At 43.5% G+C, this 23651-nt stretch overlaps 1 protein-coding gene across 7 annotated transcripts in view; it reads right to left on the reverse strand.

The window, feature by feature from the left end:
* LOC126284171 (DNA-(apurinic or apyrimidinic site) endonuclease) overlaps nucleotides 1-23651 on the reverse strand; it is a 64081-nt gene that overhangs the window by 16113 nt on the left and 24317 nt on the right. For all 7 annotated transcript variants that reach the window (XM_049982905.1, XM_049982903.1, XM_049982901.1 and 4 more), the window contains 2 exons: nucleotides 2062-2205; nucleotides 1464-1607 (listed from right to left, as the gene is read on the reverse strand). In XM_049982905.1, the coding sequence (XP_049838862.1) occupies nucleotides 1464-1607; nucleotides 2062-2205 (288 nt within the window). The remainder of the gene's footprint in view (nucleotides 1-1463; nucleotides 1608-2061; nucleotides 2206-23651) is intronic.

The following is a 23651-nucleotide window of genomic DNA, read 5'->3' on the forward strand; positions in this document are numbered from 1 at the left end:
ATCAGTGATTCTGAACAAATAAATTCATATGGATGTATGCCCTATTCCGAATGGTTTCAGAAATAGAACAACATTTAGTACCACTTTTGCACGTTTTTCTTGAATACCTTGAAAATCACACCCTTCAGTGAAAACATGGCACAGTACAAAATTAAACTATATTAAATTTCCTACAAGAAAGGTCCTATTCATTTTTTTCTCTAGAACTAATGATTTGTGCGAAGAGAGCATGAGAATGTTGAAAACCTCACTCAACGTGCATGCACTGTAGCTTACGTAGTTTTTGTAGGCCAATTCGAGGTAGCAAGTTGAGACTAACAGCTTGATATGGGACACTTGTGGTCTATCAAGCTGTGAAACTACCTTTGGTTTTATTGCTGTCGCAGTAACAATGGGACAGTTTTTAAAAAAATGCTGTTTTCAAGGAACTACAAATTAATGGCCCTGATATCCAAATCTCTCAACGGCAGGGATATGATAATAGCGCAAATATAGTTGGCATTAATAAAGAATTCAGAACAACAATATTCAATATTAATCCCCGAGCACTCTTCTCACTGTGCAGATGCCACTTTGGAATTTGCTTTCAATAGATACAGCTAATACTCCTACAACAGTTAAAACATTTTTCAGGTTCATCAATAAAGTTTATGGGATTTTGACAAAGTCAAGCAAGTGTTGGGATCATATAAAAACTAAATTAAAATTGACATTAAAATCTGTGTCTGAAACATGTGGGAAAATGAAATCGGAGAAGTAAAAGCGATTTTTCAGTTTCAAATTTAAAACTGATTAAGACAGACTTGACAAGCACGATGAAAACAACACTGGAAAATGTGTGAGCAAAAATAAGAAACAGCTTAAAACATCACTAAGAACATAAATTGACTATGCAAGTTACTTACTTCCTCAAGAAAAGGACCTTATTCCAAAATTTTGGACTTATTTTTTCCAAAGAGATCACAAAATATGCAACTAGAGTAACTGCAAAATAGCCACTTCATTTTGTCCTTTAAACACTGGAATCCCATCCTGTACATTCCATGTACTCACTCATGAAATGTTTCCCTTAGCTCCAGAAAACTTAAAGATTTTGGAGTAAGGTCCTTTCAAAAATGACGGATTAATAAAGAGATATACTTTCCACTTATAGTTATACTATTTTGAGAGACTATTTCAGCCTTTCAACGTTTTATTACTTGTTCTGTAGTAGCTTCATTCACAATGTCAGGATTTACTTTTAGAATAGAAGAGGACTTTTACACACACTTCACACTTTTTCACAGTCAACACTCTCCTCTGCAACCTCCCATTCCCCACTCATTTATCTAACAGTGAGTGGTTGAATTTTTCTTTAGTGCCTTTTTTACTGTATACCTTTCAAACATATGAAATGTCAATGAGAACTTTTTGAAGTATATGCACATTCAATTTTAAGATTAGCTGGAATGCTTCATACATACCAATTGCTTCGTGAGATACATTCATGTCACCACATAAAATAACTGGTTTCTTAGCGTCAAGCTCTTTCAAGTATGCACGAAGATCTGGATCCCATTTCATACGTTTTGGCAAAGTCACAAGACCACGACCAGCATTGGGCACATCTGAAAAATTAACAAAGGAATTCATCCTTATACTTTCACAACGAAATTCAGAGCATAGCAGTACTCAAAAGCTAGGAATGCAACCACTGTAGGAAAACTAACTAATTTTATAAATGACTATATGTTGTACACATTGCAGACCAGTTCCTATTCTGAAGCAATTTCAGCATATGATACACCAAATAATGTAATAGAGAGTAAAGAGAAACGAGGAAGAAAGAAGAGAGCATAAAGGGGTGAAAAATAGATATAACTTTTATACAAAATTACAACCCCATTTCATAACAAGCGAATGTGAACACTTAATAAAGTAACAATGTAATGCTTTGGAAAATATAAATAAGAAAGGTGTGATACTAGTATTATTTGTACCAATAACTCCAAATTCAATTTATGAATAAGGAGTAACAAATGCTAGTGAACACAGAAAATTTGAAACATCAACAGCACTTACATGCGCCAACAACAAAAAACTTCTCATACTCTGCTGTGATTAGCCGACCTTCTGAGTCATGTTCGTCTTTACCAATGCCGTACTTCACATCAAGTGGTTTCACTTTTGTTAACAAAGCAACTCCAGCATACCCTTCTTTCTCTCCTGTTGGAAGTACATACAAAAATAGTTAAAAACCAAGGTAACTATTACAAGGGATGAACATAAAATGAAGGCACATTTCCCTCCTCAAGGTAAACTACTTTTATGTCTATAGCACATCATTAGGAAAACTACTAGATCAATATGTTACAGTATGTAGAAAATCATATTTTAGTTTTATTTAAAAAACGAGAAACACCAAAAACAATTACTTTGTTAAAAATCTCAAAATAAACAATTGAATTGGGTGGTAAATAAACCCAATTAGTTTGGTATATTTATCAAAACACGTAGAATAAATATCATTCAGTTGTATGGACCATAATTATGCACCCAACTTTTCATCATCTTGATAGGGCATAATCGGAGAGTTTGAGGAATCGTCGAAATAGTGTTGAAGAGTGTGTGTGTGTGTGTGTGTGTGTGTGTGTGTGTGTGTGTCAAAACTGTAGAGTGAGACCAAGAGATGAATACAATAAGCAGGTTCAAATGGATGTAGGTTGCATTAGTTATTATGAGATGAAGAGGCTTCCACAGAAAGTAGTAGTGTGGAGGGCACTATCAAACCGCTGACTGAAGACGACAACGACAACCATCTCCATTATGCTTTTCCCATGAAATCTGAAAAATCTACAGTTTCAGTGTGTAATGATTGTACATCTATACATATCTCCAAAATCCATCTTACGAAAGGTACTTCTGGTACACTATTTTTTTCCTACATTATTTGCTCCCTTCTCTGAATAGTGTGTGGGAAGAATTTCCGCCGTTTTGAGTAAAAAAACAACTGCGTGGGGTGGGGTGGGGGGAAGGGCGGGTGGGGGGGCGGTGGGGGGGGGGGGGGGGGGGGGTGTCAAGTAGAAAGGTCGTAGGTGATTTCAGGGATTAGCGCTACCTTTATTAAGTACAAAGCTTTATTACGGAGCACATTCAATTGTGGTTATTTGTAATTATAGACACTCTGGAGAGAAATAAATTAACGTTGTATTGGAATCACGGTGTTGTGTGTCTGTAATATTTTGGACCGCATCACAAGCTAAGTCCATTCCAATATAGTATGATCGCATGAACTGGCTGCTCCAAAACAATTTTTGCGGCTTTGTACTGCAACCTGAAACTTGCACTCAAGAGTAGCTAGTTTTATTAAAAGGTTTTCGTTCTCTTACATTTGCACATACGCTGCTTGTTAAACGTTTAAGCTATTCACAAGCGCACTCGTAAACAATCTTACAACAGCCGTCTTTAGTAAGACATAATGCAGGACGAATCAGAGATACAGTTAGCAAACTTCAAAGAAAGCGAACTATGGAGAGGAGTAATGCTACGCGGCTTTGTGCGCCTGTTGACGCTCTTACCATAGAATGCCTGTTTGATGACTTTGAGTATAACAGGGAAAGTCTTCAAGAAACTATAGAGAAGCTCATTTCATTAGATGACGCTATTCATTATTTTCTCTCTTGACGATGAATACAATGCAGACGTGCTGAGCTGTGAGGAATATATAGACGAAGTCAAACGCGCTATACAGAAGGCTACAAAAGCAATTGATTACAAGCTTTCAGCCACAACGTCGCAGATCAATATCACGTCACCACCAGTGCTCACACAACCAACTGTATTCCACTCTGTCAAGCTACCAGCTTAATTAAGCTTGAGTCATTTTTTGGAGATGTCAAAATGTGGTCCCGCTTCTGGGAACAATTCGAATCGACCATCGAGAAAGACCCATCCCTTTCTACAGTAAACAAACATGTTTTCCTACGAGGGTATCTGTCAGGCGATCCGAAGTTGCTAGTAGATGGAATACCTGTAATGGTTAACACGTATGAAGTAACAAAGAAAATTTTATTGAATAAATACGGAGATAGCAATCGCATTATAGAGGCGCACCTCGATTATTTGGATGCGCTAAAGCCTGTACACTCGGCAACATCTGAAACACTGAACAGTATATTCCTTGAATGTAACCGTCATAATCATGCACTGCGTGCCTTAGTAGAAGACGTCGTGGACTACGGTAAAATTCTCACTCCGAAAAATCTGCGTGCATTTCCCGCTTAAATGTGCCAGAAATGGGTCACCCATGCTAGAAGAACCGAAGTAGCGGAAGGCGATGTACTGAAACTACTTAACTTTTTGGAAGAAGACGTTCATGGTGCTCTCACTGCACAAAAGATTCGTACAGAATATCAGCCATCTCCTAGCATCACTCCCACTGCAGCAGCGCTTCACATACATTCAAAGCAAGCAAAAAATCCGCGTAAGCCTAAACGAGAAGTACTGGTACAACCATATTGCGTGTTTTGCGAAGCTTGCTCTCACTGGGCGTAAGACTGTAACACAGTAACTGACAGCCAACAACGTATCGATAAACTAAAGCAAATTAATCGCTATTTTATATGTCTAAACCGAGGTCATAATGCTACAAACTGCAGTAAGAAGGACAAGGTCTCGTGTTCTAAGTGCAACAAAAGTCATCACAAAGCTATCTGTACTGACATTGATGCCTCTTCTTCATCTTCTCAGCAAATTAGCTCTACATCTGTTGGGAGAACCGACAAGTTCAGCAGGTTTTACTTATCTTCAGACAGCTCGAGTTTGGGTCAGTGGACCTAAAGGATTAAGCAAACTTACTCGCTGCGTTCTGGATAGCACTAGCCAGTCAAGCTTCATTTCCAAGTTCCTGATTGATGAACTAGGTTTAAGAACTATAGAACATCGTGAACTATCTGTCAACGCCTTTGAAATGCCATCCGCAACTTCAAGCATCATAGAGTCGTAGAATTCACACTACAGGGTGCATGGACTAATTCCAAGACGTCTATGACTGCGTTTGAGAGCACATATTCATTTTCTGTGCACCCAACTGTGCCTTCCGATTTAAGAAAACTTGTACGCACACGGGGACTTCAGACCTAAGAGATGGTACAGAAGATCTTCCCATCGAGATTCTTATCGGAGCAGATTATTATTGGAAAATCGTTAAAGATTCCCCTTCAATTCGACTAACGTCATCAGTTGTTCTGGTACCTTTCATTCTAGGTTGGATTCTTAGTGGAAGCAAATCAAGCACTATGGCTAACCTTGTGACAGCAAACTACATCAGTTTAGAGACAGCGACAACAACAGACGATATTTAACAACGTTTCTGGAATTTAGAAACAATGGGAATCACAGAAGATGAAACAACAACTCTAAATCAGAAGGAATTGGCGTTATTACAAGATTTCTCAAAATCCTACTGCATCGAAGACAAAAGAAGAGTCATGTCTTGCCGCAGAAAACCCAATGTTATATTATCTAATAATCTTCATCAAGCAGAGAAGAGATTTGCTTCACTGGAGAAAAAATTTACAGAGGACAAGAAACAAACAAATTTACGAGGCGCAAATGATAGAACACATCAAGAAGAAACATGTGGAAGTCACCCCTTCTGGACAGAAATTGCGTGAAACCTTTTATCTGCCACATCATTCAGTAAAGAAAGGAAAGTTAGGTGTCATCAAATGGAGGATTGTATTTGATGGTTCGTCACACGATCAGAATGCATGTTCATTGAATGACTCTTTAGACATAGGTCCTAATTTAGTTCCTGACATTCTTTCAATATTACTGAGATATCATCTACATCGAGTAGCCTTAATTACCGATATCAAACAAGCATATCTACAGTTAGTTCTTCACAGGAAAGATAGAGATCTCACGAGGTTTTATTGGTACAAAGTAATCGTAGATCAACAAGGAAACTATATTACAAGTGATGAAAGGATTACATACCGCTTCACTCAGCTACCTTTCGGACTTACCTGCAGTCCGTTTCTTCTTGCAGCCACGCTGGAAGAACTTGCTGTAATGCACAAAACGAATTTTCCGCGAGCTGCTTTACTTGTTGAAGATAATATGTACATGGATGATTTTGTAGCAGGTGCTGAAGATGACAATTCCGTAATTAACTTATATTATGAGCTTACATCACTCATGGGACAGATCAGTCTACCAATGGCAAAGTGGGCCACAAATTTAAGCCAACTGATTGGAATATGGCAATCAGAAGATGCCATAAACACTACAGATTCGGAGGTACTGGGAGTCCACTGGAACACACAGGCTGATACGCGTTGTTCACAACAATGTTACCGACAATGTTATAAATCATTCCGCTACTAAGCGAGAAGTACTACGAAACACTGCTAGATTCTATGACCCACTGGGTTTGTCGTCGCCTGTGTCCCTCACTCCAAAAATTATTTTTCAAGAAATTTGGTCAATAGGAATTGAATGCCGGATGAGCTTTTACCCCTTGATCTTAGCAAACACTGGTGAATGTGGGTATCAACATTGCCATCATGTTCACACATAAAAATTCCCCGATGGGTTGGCGTATCTGAAAACACTGAGCCAGAAATCCATGTCTTTTGTGACGCATCAGAAAAGGCCTACGGAGCAGTCCTTTATGTATGGTGCACCACAACAAATATGGTATCAGTCCATTTAGTTTGCAGTAAAAATCGACTAGCTCCTATAAAAAAAAATAACTCTTCCACGGCTGGAACTTCTAGCGACACTTCTTGGATCAAGACTACTACATTATTTCTGTAAGGCCACGAGCTATAATGCAAGTCGTGCAACACTGTGGACTGACCCAACTGTAGCCTTAGGATGGATACAACATGACCCTAATCAATGGAAAACCTTTGTGTCAAACCGTGTTACGGAAATACAACTAACGAATCCGTCAGTGGAGGCACTGCCCTGGTGACAAAAATCCAGCTGATCTAACCTCCAGAGGTACCACATCAGATAAACTTCACCATGCTTCTGTATGGATCCATGGACCTGCTTGGTTAACAAAGAACAGAACACAGTGGCCTCGAATTTTACAGATGGAAGAGCAATCTTAGCCAGAAAAGAAGAAATTAACAGACCAAGTCTTCATGGTACAAACAATGATTCCTATTTTAACAGCTATACTGTACAGTAGCTATTTCAAGCTGTTAAGAGTTACAAGATGGTTACTTCGCTTTAATCGGCACTTACTGAAAGAGAACAGAACATCTGGAGAACTAACAGCATCAGATTTGGGCGAAGCACGCACTTACTGGATTCAAGTTTTTCAACAGCAACATTTTGTGCTCGAACTGCGTGCACTACACAACAACATGCCTCTACCACGTAATTCTCACATAGCTCGCTACTACCCATTCTTGGATAATGGTCTTATTCGTCTCGGTGGATGGCTGCAGTTTGCAGAATTACCCAGAGATCAACGCCACCCGATTCTTCTTGAAGGACTTCATCATTTCACAAGTTTACTGATCGAGCAGACTCACATTCGTTAGAAAGGACTTGTCCAAGGAATTTCAACCGCTGCAGGAGATGGTAGAACACTTCTGGAACAGGTGGAAGAAAGAATATCTGATCCTTCTCAAAAACTTCCATGAAACTCATCAACCAAGGCCATGTTCAGGAAGACTCCAGCTGGGTGATGCCATTCTTCTACAAGAGGATGTTCGTCCACGACACATGTGGAGGAAGGTGCGGATAGAAGATCTTCATGAAGGAAGAGATGGGAAAATACGAACTGTAACCTTACGAACTTCAGAAGGATCCATAATCTCACGCCCCGTTCAACTGGTCATTCCTCTAGAAATTGACCAGGGTGGTGAGGGTGTTGCGGGTTGATATTTGTAATTATAGACACTATGGAAATATTGATTATCCTTGAATTAATGTTTTATATTCCATGATATACGTTCCTTGGGGAGAAATAAATTAATGTTGTATTGGAATCACGGTGTAGTGTGTCCCTAATACAGTTTATGGGTCAGCTGGAGGAAATATTCCTAGCCACTCAAAACCCCAACCTCTAGTCTAGTTCGATTTCACCGATGATCTCTTCATGATCTGGACTCAGGGCTATGGCACCATATCCACATTCCTTTACAACTTCAACAACTTGTCTCCCAACTGCTTCACCTGGTCCTCCTCTACCCAACGTACCAGATTCCTGGGCTTTGTCTCCACCTCTCCGATGGCTCCATCAACACCTCATCCCATTAACCACAACCAGTAGCCATATTTTGACCACTGCCTTCCCTTCCCCACCAAAAAATCCCTCCCATACAACAAGCATGGACGAGATACCTGCAATGACGAGAGCTCCCTTACCCAGTATCCTGAAGGTATCAAAGATTGGCAATGCTCTCCGAACCTAGACCACAAACGGATTTCCCGAGCCATACCCACACACATCCTCAACAATCTGCTACAAAGGCCCACCCTGCTCATCACCCAATATCATCCTGAACTGAAACAAGTGCCTTTGCCAGGGCTTGATTACCTTTCATCCTACCCTGAAATATTGGACATGTTACCCAAGATCCTTCCTACCCCTCAATAACAACAGATATCAAGTAGTCTAGTTTTATCTACAGTAGATTAAACTGTGGGATGTTCAGGACGGAATAACAACAATATTATGAAAAGGATAGATTACTACTCACCATATAGAGCAGATACTGAGTTGCGGACAGGCATAATGGAACACTGCTATAAACTTTAGCTTTCTGCCAAAAAGTCCTCTTTTGACATAGAAAACAAATTCACACATTCACATAATCACAACACCCCCCCCCCCCCCCCCCCCCACACACACACACGCGTGCGACCATTGTCTAGGCATGAGAAGAAGGTCTTTTGCCTGAAAGGTAAGATATATAGCTCTCTTTTTATTCTGCCTATGTGCAACTCAGCACATCATCTTCATGATGAAGAGCAATCTATTTTTTTAATGGTACTGTTGGATTCATTAGACATAAGCAGCAATAATGTGTCAGTTTTAGTGACCTATATTTTAAGGTTTAAGAGAAATCAGAAGAGTAAAGCAAAATTGTGGAATACTGAAAAATTCAAAGAAATGACAATAAGAAGGGAATATGCTATAAGGACAGCCAACATTACCAATAAGAGTAATAACACTAGTCAACAGCCATTCTGCATCAAGTATGTGATACATCAACTAGTATGTATATTGGTATGTAGGATCAGAATATACCTTTCAAAATGTTCTAGCACATACTATTTTTGAGTTTTTAAAAGGTTTTTCCATTTTTCATATTCAGTATTTTGCTTTTTACTGTTTTTCTGTTCTGATGTTTGTTCGTTTTTTATTTGCAGAGAAGAGCTAAAAGATCTACAAATGGTCAGTAAATGGTTGGTGTGATAATCCAGTGGTGTGAAAGAGATGCCCAGTGAGTGTTTCCTGTGAAAGATAGTGCAAACTCAACTAAGAAAAATGGCAACTAGTAAATCTCGTTGCTGTCTAAACTACCCCAACAACTTTTGTTATGTGTGTGGGAAATCCACTCCAAAAGCCCAAAGAAACCAATCACTGATTTGTTTAAGAAGGCATATAAAATGTATTTTGATTGTCCTGTTGGTGATAAAGATAAAAATTTTGCACCTCACATTGCCTGCATAACTGAAAGGAAAATGCCGAGCCATACCATTTGCTGTTCCGATGGTGTGGTGTGTGCCTAATGATCACTGTTACTTCTGACTTAAAAATATTTTGGGACATTCAAGCAAAACTAGACATAAAATAAAGTATCCAAATGTATCTTCAGTGCATTTGCCTGTTTCTCATGATGAGGGGTTGCCCGTTCCTGTCTGTAACTTGAAAGCCACGGAACCAGACACCATGTCACGTGAATACATATAGAAGAGTACTGCCCTCAATATCATGACACTTTGCCTCAGCTCTTTCATCAGATGGAATTGAACGATTTGGTTTGCAATCTAAAACTTTTGAAACAGCAAGCTGAACTCTTGGGGTCGAAACTGCAACAACAGAACCTTCTAACTCCAGGGACAAATTTTTTTGTTTCAGATCAAGAGGTGCTTCTTTTGCTCAATATATCAACTCACAAAATTCAATGTGTGTATCTACAGATGTCAATGGTCTGATGATGTAGCTAGGTGTACAACATAATCCACAGGAGTGACGGGCGACTGTTTATTGACTCCAGCAAAACCAGCTTGAAAGCAGTACTACTGCATAATGGCCAAGCATTTCCATTGGTACCTTTGACTTACACACTAGACATGAAAGAAACTTATGAAACCATGGCTTTGCTGCCAGAGGTAATCAAATATAAGGACCATGAATGGCAGCTTTGCAGCGATTTAAAAGTTATTGCATTCCTTACAGATTTACAGACTGAATTCATGAAATAATGCTGCTTTTTGTGCCTTTGGGACAGCTGTGACACAAAGAACCACTATACAGTCGAGGAATGGCCTATAAGGAAGTCATCTGTTCCTGGAAATGTAAATGTGAACAATACACCATTTGTTGAGACTGATACAATCATTTTGTCTCCCCTTCATATCAAGTTGGGCCTTATCAAGAACTCTGTAAAAGCTCTGGATAATGAAAGTGTGGCCTTCAATCACTTAAAAGAAAAGTTTCCCATGTTAAGTGAGGCAAAGCTGCAAGAGGGTATATTTGTTGGACCATAAATAAGAGAATTGTTGTAAGATCCAACCTTTGATGGCAAACTCACAGATATCCAATTAGCTGCTTGGTCTTCTTTTAAAGCAATTGTGAAGGGCTTTTTGAGTAATAAAAAAGTGAAAACACAAAACCTATGTTACCATTGTGAATGATTGTTGGACAACTACAAGAACATGGGGTGTAGAATGTCCCTCAATAAACACTTTTTACTTTCTCACCTCGATTTCTTCCCAGAAAATTTGGGAGCCGTAAGCGATGAGCATGGTGAACGCTTTCACAAAGACGTTCTTACCATGGAACATCGTTACCAAGTCCATTGGAACCCTTCAATGGTGGGTGATTACTGCTGGGGGTTTGTTAGGGAGAGTGATGAAACAGCAAACAAAAGGTCCGTCGCCACATTTTTCAAAAATCAAAGACAATTAGAGGTGAAAATATCTTCTGAACAAATCTAGACCTATTATTGGCACCATGCCCATATATATACATACAAATAGTATTGATTTCAAACGTTCTGAATGAGTACTTTTGTTTTGACTTAATTGTGTCAATTTTCACTATTATCATTTTTTATTCTGCTGTGTATCTAGGAAACATGACATCATAGAGAAAAACTGACTTTCCCAGTGTATTCAGCACCCCAAAATTTGGTAAATCCACCCATTTACAAACCAGATGCAGAAAAAACATTTAAGTTTGTTAACTAGTGTAATTAATACTGTGGTAACAAAAACACCAATGAAGTGTTGGTGGGGGGAAAAACCAACAGATGGAAACCAACAGATGACAGTAAAGATAATAAATTTTATTCAGGAAATAAATTCTTGGTCCTATTTGAGGTGGTATGCCACTGCACTCCTCCAACAACCTTCGAGATAAATTATGCAGCCCCCCCCCTTTTTTTTGAGGGGGGGGGGGAGGGGGCGGGCGGGGGCGGGGGCGGGGGGAGGGGGGAGTGCTACAGTTTAACACAGATTCTAGACGGGTGCAACTCAGGATTTTCAACATTAACAACCAATACCAGGCATAAATGAATAGTTGAATACTATACGCAGGAATATAGAAGCAGACATAAAAATGGAATGAGAGAGAAAGCACAATGGGTAATTAAGGCATTAGAGTCATGAGGAATGTTAGACACGAGTCATATGTTTTAACCATTGATGCAATGTAAACGACTGATGTCATGTCACCTATCAGTGCATATACTCAGTTTTGTTTTCAGCTGGCAAAGAAGCCAATGAATGTCACACATGGGGGAGGGGGGGAAGCTGGCTGTGGCAAAAGATTGATCTGTAACTTAGACCCAGATATTGGTTAGGTTGGAAGATAACAGTTTGGTTGAGAGTTGGTGAAACAAACAAATCTGATACTAAAAAAACCTGGAGGAAGTGACAGACTGCTCTGTAGCTTGGCGCATTTGAAAAATTGCCAACAACATCGCATTATAATGTCATACTGTCTTGGTAAGGATGAACAAAGGAACATTACTGAATACAGATGAAGTAGCCGAAGATGGAAAGCATATTACAGAGAAATCTATGGTGGACAAGAAGACTATATTATGACAGAGGAATGCACTGAAGAAGAAGAAGAAGAAGAAGAAGAAGTGCTAGTAGATGAAATACGTTTTCCAAATATGAAAACTGACTTTAAAATAGTGTTGACAGAACTGAGATCACAGGCAACTCCTGGTCCAGATGACCTACCAATTATTTCTGGGAGAATTGTGGAGAAAAGACTAAGTCTGGAAAACTATAAATGTTCTTATAACTACCGTTCTCTTCCAAATGATTTTGTAGGAAGTGCACAACAGTCATTCATAAAAAGAGGATGCAATAGACTGCTCCAATTACAGAAGGCTAACTCTAATTTTGCAAGAGGTAAAAATACTCAAATCCATAATAACAATAATACTTCCTTCATCAGACCAGCTCCAGGAAAAGCTTTTTAAAAATCAGAAAATTGCACTTGCCAAGTAATGATCCTATCAAAGTAGACCCCTTGGCTATACACAATTGCCAACATTTATTGAGGTCTTGGAAGCATGCAGGGAAATTTTCAATTGTGATGCTTGTAACCTTATTTGTCACAGCCCGTTGGATGTCTGCAATATCCTGATGAAGCTTTCCTTTCATTCATCTTTTCAATCACAGAAACAAGTAAAAATATCGTAAGGTGAGAGTATGCCCGCCCCCCCCCCCCCCCCCCCCCATGAACCATGGTCCTTGCCGTTGGTGGGGAGGCTTGCGTGCCTCAGTGATACAGATAGCCGTACCGTAGGTACAACCACAACGGAGGGGTATCTGTTTAGAGGCCAGACAAACGTGTGGTTCCTGAATAGGGGCAGCAGCCTTTTCAGTAGTTGCAAGGGCAACAGTCTTGATGATTGACTGATCTGGCCTTGTAACAATATCCAAAACGGCATTGCTGTGCTGGTACTGTGAACGGCTGAAAGCAAGGGGAAACTATGGCCGTAATTTTTCCCGAGGGCATACAGCCTTACTGTATGATTAAATGATGATGGCGTCCTCTTGGGTAAAATATTCCCCCATTCGGATCTCCGGGCGGGGACTACTCAAGAGGATGTCGTTATCAGGAGGTTGGTTGGTTTGTGGGATTAATGGGACCAGACTACTATGGTCATCGGTCCCTTGTTCCATAAAAACTAAAACCACCCGAAGAGGAAAAAAACGAACAACAGGAAAGACAGAAGACGAAACAGGACATGAAATACTCTGACAGAGACCAGACAAAACAAATTAAAACACACAGTGTGACGGTGGTTGGCTGACCGTAGAGAAAAAAGAGGAAAAGCCAACCACCAAGAACACTTTAAAAACTCAGTTTAAAATCAGAGGCTAAAAGCCAGAATCAACACTAAAAAGAAACACTCAGATTAAAGGATAAAAAAAAAACCGCCCGAATAAAACACAAAACCAATTCCACCATGGCAGAGTCATGTGATAAAAGAGCAGAGAGCATGTCAGGCATTGCAAAAGTCTGTCTGAGCACGGTTAAAAGGGCGCACTCCGACAGAATATGGACCACCGTCAAGGACGCCCCACAACGACAAAGAGGGGGATCCTCACGGCACAGTAAGTAACTGTGCGTGAGTCAGGTGTGGCCAATGCGGAGCCGACAAAGGACGACTGAGTCCCTGCGGTTGGCTCGCATGGACGACCGCCATACAGTCGTCGTGTCCTTGACGGCACAGAGTTTGTTAGGGGTGGTCAGACCGCGCCATTCAGCATCCCAAAATGAAAGAACTTTGCGGCGTAAGACTGCCCGCAAATCAGCCGCCAGGAGGCCAATCTCCAGAGATGGCGCACTGGTGGCCTCTTTCGCCATGCGGTCAACAGTTTCATTGCCGGGTATACCAAAATGGCCTGGGGTCCAAACAAAGACCACAGACCTGCCGCTACGGGCGAGAGTATGCAGGGACTCCTGGATAGCCATCACCAGACGAGAACGAGGGAAACACTGGTCGAGAGCTCGTAAACCGCTCAGGGAATCGCTACAGATAACGAAGGACTCACCTGAGCAGGAGCGGATATACTCTAGGGCACGAAAGATGGCGACCAGCTCAGCAGTGTAAACACTGCAGCCAGCCGGCAACGAAGGTTTTCAGAATGGTCCCCTAGAGTTAGTGCATAACCGACAAGACCAGCAACCATCGAACCGTCGGTGTAGACAACGCCAGAGCCCTGATACGTGGCCAGGATGGAATAAAAGCGGCGTCGGAAGGCCTCCGGAGGGACTGAGTCCTTCGGGCCATGTGCCAAGTCGAGCCGAATGCAAGGGCAAGGCACACACCACTGGGGTGTATGCAGAGGGGCCCGGAAAGGAGGTGGAACAGGGAAACACCCAAGCCAGGAAAGAAGCTGTTTCACACGTACGGCGATTGGACAACTCAACCGGGACCGACGTTCTGGCAGATGAACGACTGACTGAGGGAAGAGGACACGATAATTTGGATGCCCGGGCAAGCTAAAAACATGGGCAGCATAAGCAGCCAGTAATTGTTGGCGTCGTAACCGTAGTGGAGGGACACCTGCCTCCACAAGTATGCTGTCCACAGGGCTGGTTTGGAAGGCACCAGTGGCAAGGCATATCCCGCTGTGGAGGATTGGGTCCAGCACCCGCAACGCAGATGGGGATGCTGAGCCATAAACCAGACTCCCGTAGTCCAGACGGGACTGGATTAACGCCTGGTAAAGCCGTAGGAGAATAGATCGGTCGGCGCCCCACCTGGTGTGGCTCAGGCATCACATAGCATTTAGATGCCGCCAACACGCCTGTTTAAGCTGCCGAATATGAGGCAGCCAAGTCAACCGGGCATCAAAAACCATCCCCAAAAACCTATGGACTCCACCACGTTAAGAAGCTCGCCATCAAGATAAAGCCGCGGCTCCGGGTGAACAGTGCGTCGCCGGCAGAAATGCATAACGCAGGTCTTGGCTGCGGAAAACTGAAAACCATGCGCTACAGCCCAAGACTGCGCCTTGCGGATTGCGCCCTGTAGCTGACGTTCAGCAGCTGCAATGCCAATAGAGCTGTAGTAAAGGCAGAAGTCGTCAGCATACAGGGAAGCAGAGACAGTATTTCCCACGGCCGCAGCGAGCCCGTTAATAGCTATTAAAAACAGACACACACTGAGAACAGAACCCTGTGGCACACCGTTCTCCTGGACTTGGTAGGAACTATATGAGGCCGCGAAGTGCACGCGGAAGGTACGATATGACAGAAAATTGCGGATATAGATCGGCAGAGGGCCCCGAAGACCCCATCCATGAAGCGTAGAAAGGATGTGATGACGCCATGTCGTATCATACGCCTTACGCATGTCGAAAAAGACAGCAACCAGATGCTGATGGCGGGCAAAGGCAGTACGGATGGCCGACTCCAGGCTCACCAGATTGTCGGCGGCGGAGCGGTCTTTACGGAACCCACCCTGAGACGGAGCCAGAAGGCCTCGAGACTCCAGTACCCAATTCAAGAGCCGGCTCACCATCCGTTCAAGCAACTTGCAAAGAATGTTGGTGAGGCTAATGGGACGGTAGCTGTCCACCTCTGATGGGTTCTTCCCTGGTTTCAAAATGGGGACAACAAGACTTTCCCGCCATTGCGACGGAAACTAACCCTCGACCCAAATGCTGTCGTAAAGATCGAGAAGGCGTCGCTGGCAGTCCACTGAAAGGTGTTTCAGCATCTGAGAGTGGATGCTATCTGGCCCAGGAGCGGTATCAGGACAAGCGGCGAGGGCACTTCGAAATTCCCACTCACTGAATGGAACATTGTACAATTCAGGATGGTGAGTGCCAAAAGAAAGACTCCGACGTTCTATCTGCTCCTTAATGGAGCGGGAGCCCAAGGGGTAGTTGGCAGAAGCGGAATTCATAGCAAAGTGCTCTGCCAAAGTGGTTTGCAATGACGCCGGAGTCAGTACAAACTGCTCCATTCAGCGAGAGCGCAGGGACACTGACAGCGGTCCGATAGCCATAGAGGCGGCGAATCTTGGCCCAGACCTGCGATGGAGTGACATGGAGGCCAATGGTTGACACATACCGCTCCCAGCACTCCTGCTTGCGTTGGCGGATAATGCAGCGGGCTCGCGCACGCAGCCGTTTGAAGGCGATAAGGTGGTCGATTGAGGGATGTCGCTTGTGACGCTGGAGCGCCCGCCGGCTAGCTTTAATCGCTTCAGCGATCTCAGGCAACCACCAAGGCACAGTCCGCCGCCGAAGGGACCCAGAAGAACGGAGAATGGCAGAGTCGGCGGCAGTAACGATGCCGGTGGTGACCGATTGAACCACTGCATCAATGGCATCGTTAGAGAGAGGCTCAATAGCGGCAGTGGAGGAGAACAAGTCCCAGTCAGCCTGATTCATAGCCCATCTGCTAGGGCTCCCAGAAGACTGACGCTGTGGCAGTGACAGAAAGATCGGAAAGTGGTCACTACCACACAGGTCGTCATACACTCTCCATTGGACAGACGGTAAAGAGGCTAGGGCTACAGATGGAAAGGTCAATGGTGGAGCATGTGGCATGCGCCACACTGAAGTGTGTGAAGGCACCATCATTTAAGATCGAGAGATCGAGCTGCGCCAATAAATGCTCAACGATGGCGCCTCGACCTGTTGTCACTGACCAAACCCACAGATGGTTATGGGCGTTAAAGTCGCCCGGTAACAGGAAAGGTGGAAGCAATTGAGCTATCAGAGCAGCCAGGACATGCTGCGCGACATCACCATCTGGTGCAAGGTAAAGACTGCAGACGGTAACAGCCTGTGGCGTCCACACCCGAACAGCGACAGCCTCTAAAGGTGTGTGGAGAGGTACAGACTCGCTGTGAAGAGAGTTCAGGACATAGATGCAGACGCCACCAGACACCCTTTCATAAGCTTCCCGGTTCTTATAATAACCCCGATAGCCACGGAGGGCAGGGGTTCGCATTGCCGGAAACCAAGTTTCCTGCAGAGCAATGCAGAGGAAAGGGTGAAGGCTGATAAGTTGGCGGAGCTCAGCTAGATGGTGGAAGAAACCGCTGCAGTTCCACTGGAGGATGGTGTTGTCCATGGCTGAGAAAGGCTTGACGGGAATGGGAAGGGAGATTACGCCGCTGGGTCACCTGCTGCCTCCGATTTAGTACCTGTGATAGTGCTTTCCATGGCATCTGATGGACCGGCGAGATGGAGGTCCTCAGCGGACGCCAGAATCTCCACCGCATACTCAGACGCAGAGCTGGAAGGTTGCGGTGGGATGGCTGCCACCGCGAGTTCCTTGGGCTGAGAGCTCTTCTTGGGTTTCTCACGCCGTTCCTTGGGTCGCACCGGCTGGGAGGGCTTCACCGATTCAGTCTCTGGGACGGAGGAGGATCGTGAAGCCCTACGACCAGCTGATTGAGGGCACTTACGCCATTGTCGGTCGTCAGGCTTCTCGCTGGCGGAAACCTGGGAAGGGAGGGACCCAAGGGACCCCTTGCGAGCGTGAGAAGCCGAAGAAGTTGGACACTTCTCCGGCTTAGAAGTGGGGACGGATGTCCCCGATGGGTGGGATGGTGTTGCTCCTGAGGTAGGTGGCGCAGGAGCAACCCGGTGGGTAGATCCCCCCACTGGCGAGGGGGCAGGATGAGTTTTACTACTCGTCGATCCGGCCACAATAGGAGAAACAGACGGGGCTAGCACAGGTGTTGTAGCAGCAGCATAGGAAGATGTCATTCTCTCAGGATGGAGTCGGTCGTATTTCCTCTTGGCCTCAGTATAGGTTAGTCGGTCCAGGGTCTTGTATTCCATGATTTTACGCTCTTTCTGGAAAATTCGGCAGTCTGGCGGCCAAGGTGAATGGTGCTCCCCGCAGTTGACACAAATGGGAGGCGGGGCACATGGAGTATTGGGATGTGATGGGCGTCCGCAATCTCGACATGTGAGGCTGGAAGTGCAGCGAGAAGACATATGGCCGAACTTCCAGCACTTAAACCACCGCATCGGGGGAGGGATATAGGGCTTAACGTCACATCGGTAGACCATCACCTTGACTTTTTCCGGTAATGTATCCCCTTCGAAGGCCAAGATGAAGGCACCGGTAGCAATCTGATTTTCCTTCGGACCCCGATGAACGCGCTGGACGAAATGTATACCTCGGCGCTCTAAATTGGCGCGCAACTCTTCATCAGACTGTAAAAGAAGATCCCTATGGTAAATAACTCCCTGGACCATATTTAAACTCTTATGGGGTGTGATCGTAACGGCAACATCCCCCAACTTGTCACAAGCGAGTAACCGCCGTGACTGGGCAGAGGATGCCGTTTGTATCAGGACTGACCCAGAGCGCATTTTTGACAAGCCCTCCACCTCCCCAAACTTGTCCTTTAAATGCTCGACGAAGAACTGAGGCTTTGTGGAGAGAAAAGACCCCCCATCAACCCTCGTACAAATTAAGAAGCGGGGCGAATAACTGCTACTGCCATCCTGAGACTTACGTTCCTCCCACGGTGTGGCCAGGGAGGGGAACGTTTTCGGATCGTACTTCTGAGCATTAAACTGGGCCCAAGAACGCTTAGAGACTGCTGGCGGCTGACCACCAGCGAGAGACGATGTACCACGCTTCATTGCGGGTCATCCGCCCTGATGCCACCTACTCCGACCAAGGGCCCTCCCCACGGGCGCCACCCAGCCACGACAAGAGCCACGTGGCAGGATGGCCGTTGCCGGGGATCCCGATACCCCAGGAGGATAGGCATCTACTCCTTGGCATACGTGGGGAGTTAACGGCGCAGGCATCAGTAGAGCGATCCCTGTGTTGTCAGGGGGCTACAACCAGCAGGGTACATGGCGGCCCCACCACAACGGACTGGCTACCATGCTGGATGTTAGGTAACACGTGGTCCATGGTCGCCGTCGGTGCAGAAAGAGGCACTGCACAGTGCAAGGTGTTATCTGCACGCAGAAAAAGAGTCATGCCCAAGAGATGGAGAGCGGACAGGACTGCAGTTCAACGGTGTATAAGCTGGCGAAAGGTCTGATGGCAAAATGGACACAATGCACCAAGTAAGGCGCCCTTCCCCAATCGGCTCGCTCTTCGGAAAACTTTGAGAGACGGAGGTCAAACCCACCAGGGGACCATCATAGAAGGCCGAAAAGTTTGAGACTCCTTTTAGTTGCCTCTTACGACAGGCAGGAATACCGCGGACCTATTCTAACCCCCGAACCCGCAGGGGGCCGTTATCAGGAGAAAGAAAACTGGCGTTCTACGGATCGGAGTGTGGAATGTCAGATCCCTTACTCGGGCAGGTAGGTTAGAAAATTTAAAAAAGGGGAAATGGATAGGTTAAAGTTAGATATAGTGGGAATTAGCGAATTTCGATGGCAGGAGGAACAAGACTTTTGGTCAGGTGAATACAGGGTTATAAATACAGAATCTAATAGGGGTAAAGCAGGAGTAGGTTTAGTAATGAATAGGAAAACAGGAATGCGGGTAAGCGACTACAAACAGCACAGTGAACGCGTTATTGTGGCCAAGATATATACGAAGCCCACGCTTATGAGAGTACTGCAAGTCTATATGCCAAGTAGCTCTGCAGATGACGAAGAAATTGAAGGAATGTATGATGAAATAAAAGAAATTATTCAGATAGTGAAGGGAGACAAAAATTTAATAGTCATGGGTGACTGGAATTGGAGTGTAGGAAAAGGGAGAGAAGGAAACGTAATAGGTGAATATGGATTGGGGCTAAGAAATGAAAGAGGAAGCCGCCTGGTAGAATTTTGCACAGAGCACAACTTAATCATAGCTAACACTTGGTTTAAGAATCATGAAAGAAGGTTGTATACATGGAAGAATCCTGGAGATACTAAAAGGTATCAGATAGATTATATAATGGTAAAACAGAGATTTAGGAACCAGGTTTTAAATTGTAAGACATTTCCAGGGGCAGATGTGGACTATGACCACAATCTATTGGTTATGACCTGTAGATTAAAACTGAAGAAACTGCAAAAAGGTGGGAATTTAAGGAGATGGGACCAGGATAAACTGAAAGAACCAGAAGTTGTACAGAGTTTCGGGGAGAGCATAAAAGAACAATTGACAGGAATGGGCGAAAGAAATACAGTAGAAGAAGAATGGGTAGCTTTGAGGGATGAAGTAGTGAAGGCAGCAGAGGATCAAGTAGGTAAAAAGACGAGGGCTAGTAGAAATCCTTGGGTAACAGAAGAAATATTGAATTTAATTGATGAAAGGAGAAAATATAAAAATGCAGTAAATGAAGCAGGCAAAAAGGAATACAAACGTCTCAAAAATGAGATCGACAGGAAGTGCAAAATGGCTAAGCAGGGATGGCTAGACGACAAATGTAAGGATGTAGTGGCTTATCTCACTAGGGGTAAGGTAGATACTGTCTACAGGAAAATTGGAGAGACATTTGGAGATAAGAGAACCACTTTTATGAACATCAAGAGCTCAGATGGAAACCCAGTTCTAAGCAAAGAAGCGAAAGCAGAAAGGTAGAAGGAGTGTATAGAGGGACTATACAAGGGTGATGTACTTGAGGACAATATTATGGAATTGGAAGAGGATGTAGATGAAGATGAAATGGGAGATACAATACTGCGTGTAGAGTTTGACAGAGCACTGAAAGACCTGAGTCGAAACAAGGCCCCCGGAGTAGACAACATTCCATTGGAACTACTGACGGCCTCGGGAGAGCCAGTCCTTACAAAACTCTACCATCTGGTGAACAAGATGTATGAGACAGGTGAAATACCCACAGACTTCAAGAAGAATATAATGATTCCAATCCCAAAGAAAGCAGGTGTTGACAGATGTGAAAATTACCGAACTATCAGTTTAATAAGCCACAGCTGCAAAATACTAACACGAATTCTTTACAGACGAATGGAGAAACTAGTAGAAGCCGACCTCGGGGAAGATCAGTTTGGATTCCGTAGAAATACAGGAACACGTGAGGCAATAATGACCTTACAACTTATCTTAGAAGCTAGATCAAAGAAGGGAAAGCCTACATTTCTAGCATTTGTAGACCTACAGAAAGCTTTTGACAATGTCGACTGGAATACTCTCTTTCAAATTCTGAAGGTAGCAGGGGTAAAATACAGGGAGCGAAATGCTATTTACAATTTGTACAGAAAGCACATGGCAGTTACGAGTCGAGGGGCATGAAAGGGAAGCAGTGGTTGGGAAGGGAGTGAGACAGGGTTGTAGCCTCTCCCCGATGTTATTCAATCTGTATATTGAGCAAGCAGTAAAAGGGGGGGGGGGGGGGGATCGGAGTAGGTATTAAAATCCATGGAGAAGAAATAAAAACTTTGAGGTACGCCGATGACATTGTAATTCTGTCAGAGACAGCAAAGGACTTGGAAGAGCAGTTGAATAGAATGGACAGTGTCTTGAAACGAGGATATAAGATGAACATCAACAAAAGCAAAATGAGGATAATGGAATGTAGTCGAATTAAGTCTGGTGATTCTGAGGGAATTAGATTAGGAAATGAGACACTTAAAGTAGTAAAGGAGTTTTGCTATTTGGGGAGCAAAATAACTGATGATGGTCGAAGTAGAGAGCATATAAAATGTATACTGGCAATGGCAAGGAAAGCGTTTCTGAAGAAGAGAAGTTTGTTAACATCGAGTATAGATTTTAAGTGTCAGGAAGTCTTTTCTGAAAGTATTTGTATGGAGTGTAGCCATGTATGGAAGTGAAACATGGACGACAAATAGTTTAGACAAGAAGAGAATAGAAGCTTTCGAAATGTGGTGCTACAGAAGAATGCTGAAGATTAGATGGGTAGATCACACAACTAATAAGGAGGTATTGAATAGAATTGGGGAGAAGTTTGTGGCACAACTTGACCAGTAGAAGGAATCGGTAGGACATGTTCTGAGGCATCAAGGGATCACCAATTTAGTATTGGAGGGCAGCGTGGAGGGTAAAAATCGTAGAGGGAGACCAAGAGATGAATACACTAAGCAGATTCAGAAGGATGTAGGTTGCAGTAGGTACTGGGAGATGAAGAAGCTTGCACAGGATAGAGTAGCATGGAGAGCTGCACCAAACCAGTCTCACGACTGAAGACCACAACAACAACAACGAGAGTATGGGCGACTATGGCTAAGTGGGATGGCAATAACACTATGTTTGACCAGGTACTTGGTAACAGGTAAAGCAGTATGACATCTTGAATGTCATGCAATGAGAACCAGTCGTGAGAATATCCCAAATCAGGGCGGCAATGTTGAATCGCTTGTCACAAACGTTTGAAAACTTCAATGAAAGAAGGGTTTGGTCCATTGTTCGAACTGAAGGAATGTACTCATGGTGAACTAATCCTTTACTATCAAAGAATATGATCAATATTATCTTTGTCCTTGACGGTTGTTGTCCGACTTTTTTAAAGGCTAGTGGTTCAGGAATCCACCACACAGCACTTTGAAGCTTTGACAGAAATGTAGGATCACACCTTGCACTACCCTGTGGTTCAGCAGAAATTCTTTGTCTTTCCTCTTTCTGTTCGTCTGTTAGTGTGTGTGTGGGACGAGCTTTGCTTTTTGTTTCCATTTCTCTAAATCTTTGTGTAAAGTCTTATGTCACATCATGTATCGAAAGATACCCACGTAAATTGGGAAGCTATATAAAAATCAAAGTGTGTGGATAAATCCCACACCTGCATATCTCTGAATGTGTGGGTGACATAAGGTTAAGCGGAGCTGGAAATGCAACAATAGGCCTTTAAAAAAAAATAATAAATAAATAAATAAATAAATAAAAAAACACACACACACACATAACTGTGAAATATGAAACAAAAGAGTAACCCAAAAGAAAAGTCTGCCTGAAAGTACACACCTTAGTACTGCGAAATCTAAATGAGTTGTCGGGCAACATTAAATACTGTGTTCTTCCATTAACACATCATAAAATGCTTGGCTCGCCCTTGACATGCTGCCTATAAGATGGACGTTATTGTTAGAATCTGTCATACATGCCTACAGTGGCCTTTCAGAGGAAATCTCACTTGCCAGCAGGGTTTTTGCAATGACACACTTCAAGACTGAACTGGTCCAAAAAATACTCAACTGGGCATCCTCCAGTATACACCTCTTTTGTTTTTGCTTGTTTATTTGCAACATGCTCCATTACAGTATTTGTAATACTGAAAGATGGGCATATACAGGTGGACTTGAAATTTATTTGCAGACAGTTTCAGAATGAGTGGTAATTTCACATTACGAGAGCAAAGCAGTCGTGTGTGTCATCTGTGGAATAGTTGACTTACAGCATTGACTGTAGTATCTCTGAACTTGTGTGTCTTTGTAGTAGTCGAATGTTGAACATGGCAGAACTTTTAGCATGGTGCATACTGGGATTTTGCTAAAGAAAATTGTTAGGAATTGTTAAACTGATGGGAGGACTTACA

Source organism: Schistocerca gregaria, chromosome 8 (genome assembly GCF_023897955.1).
Source record: "Schistocerca gregaria isolate iqSchGreg1 chromosome 8, iqSchGreg1.2, whole genome shotgun sequence".
Classification (NCBI taxonomy): domain Eukaryota; kingdom Metazoa; phylum Arthropoda; class Insecta; order Orthoptera; family Acrididae; genus Schistocerca; species Schistocerca gregaria.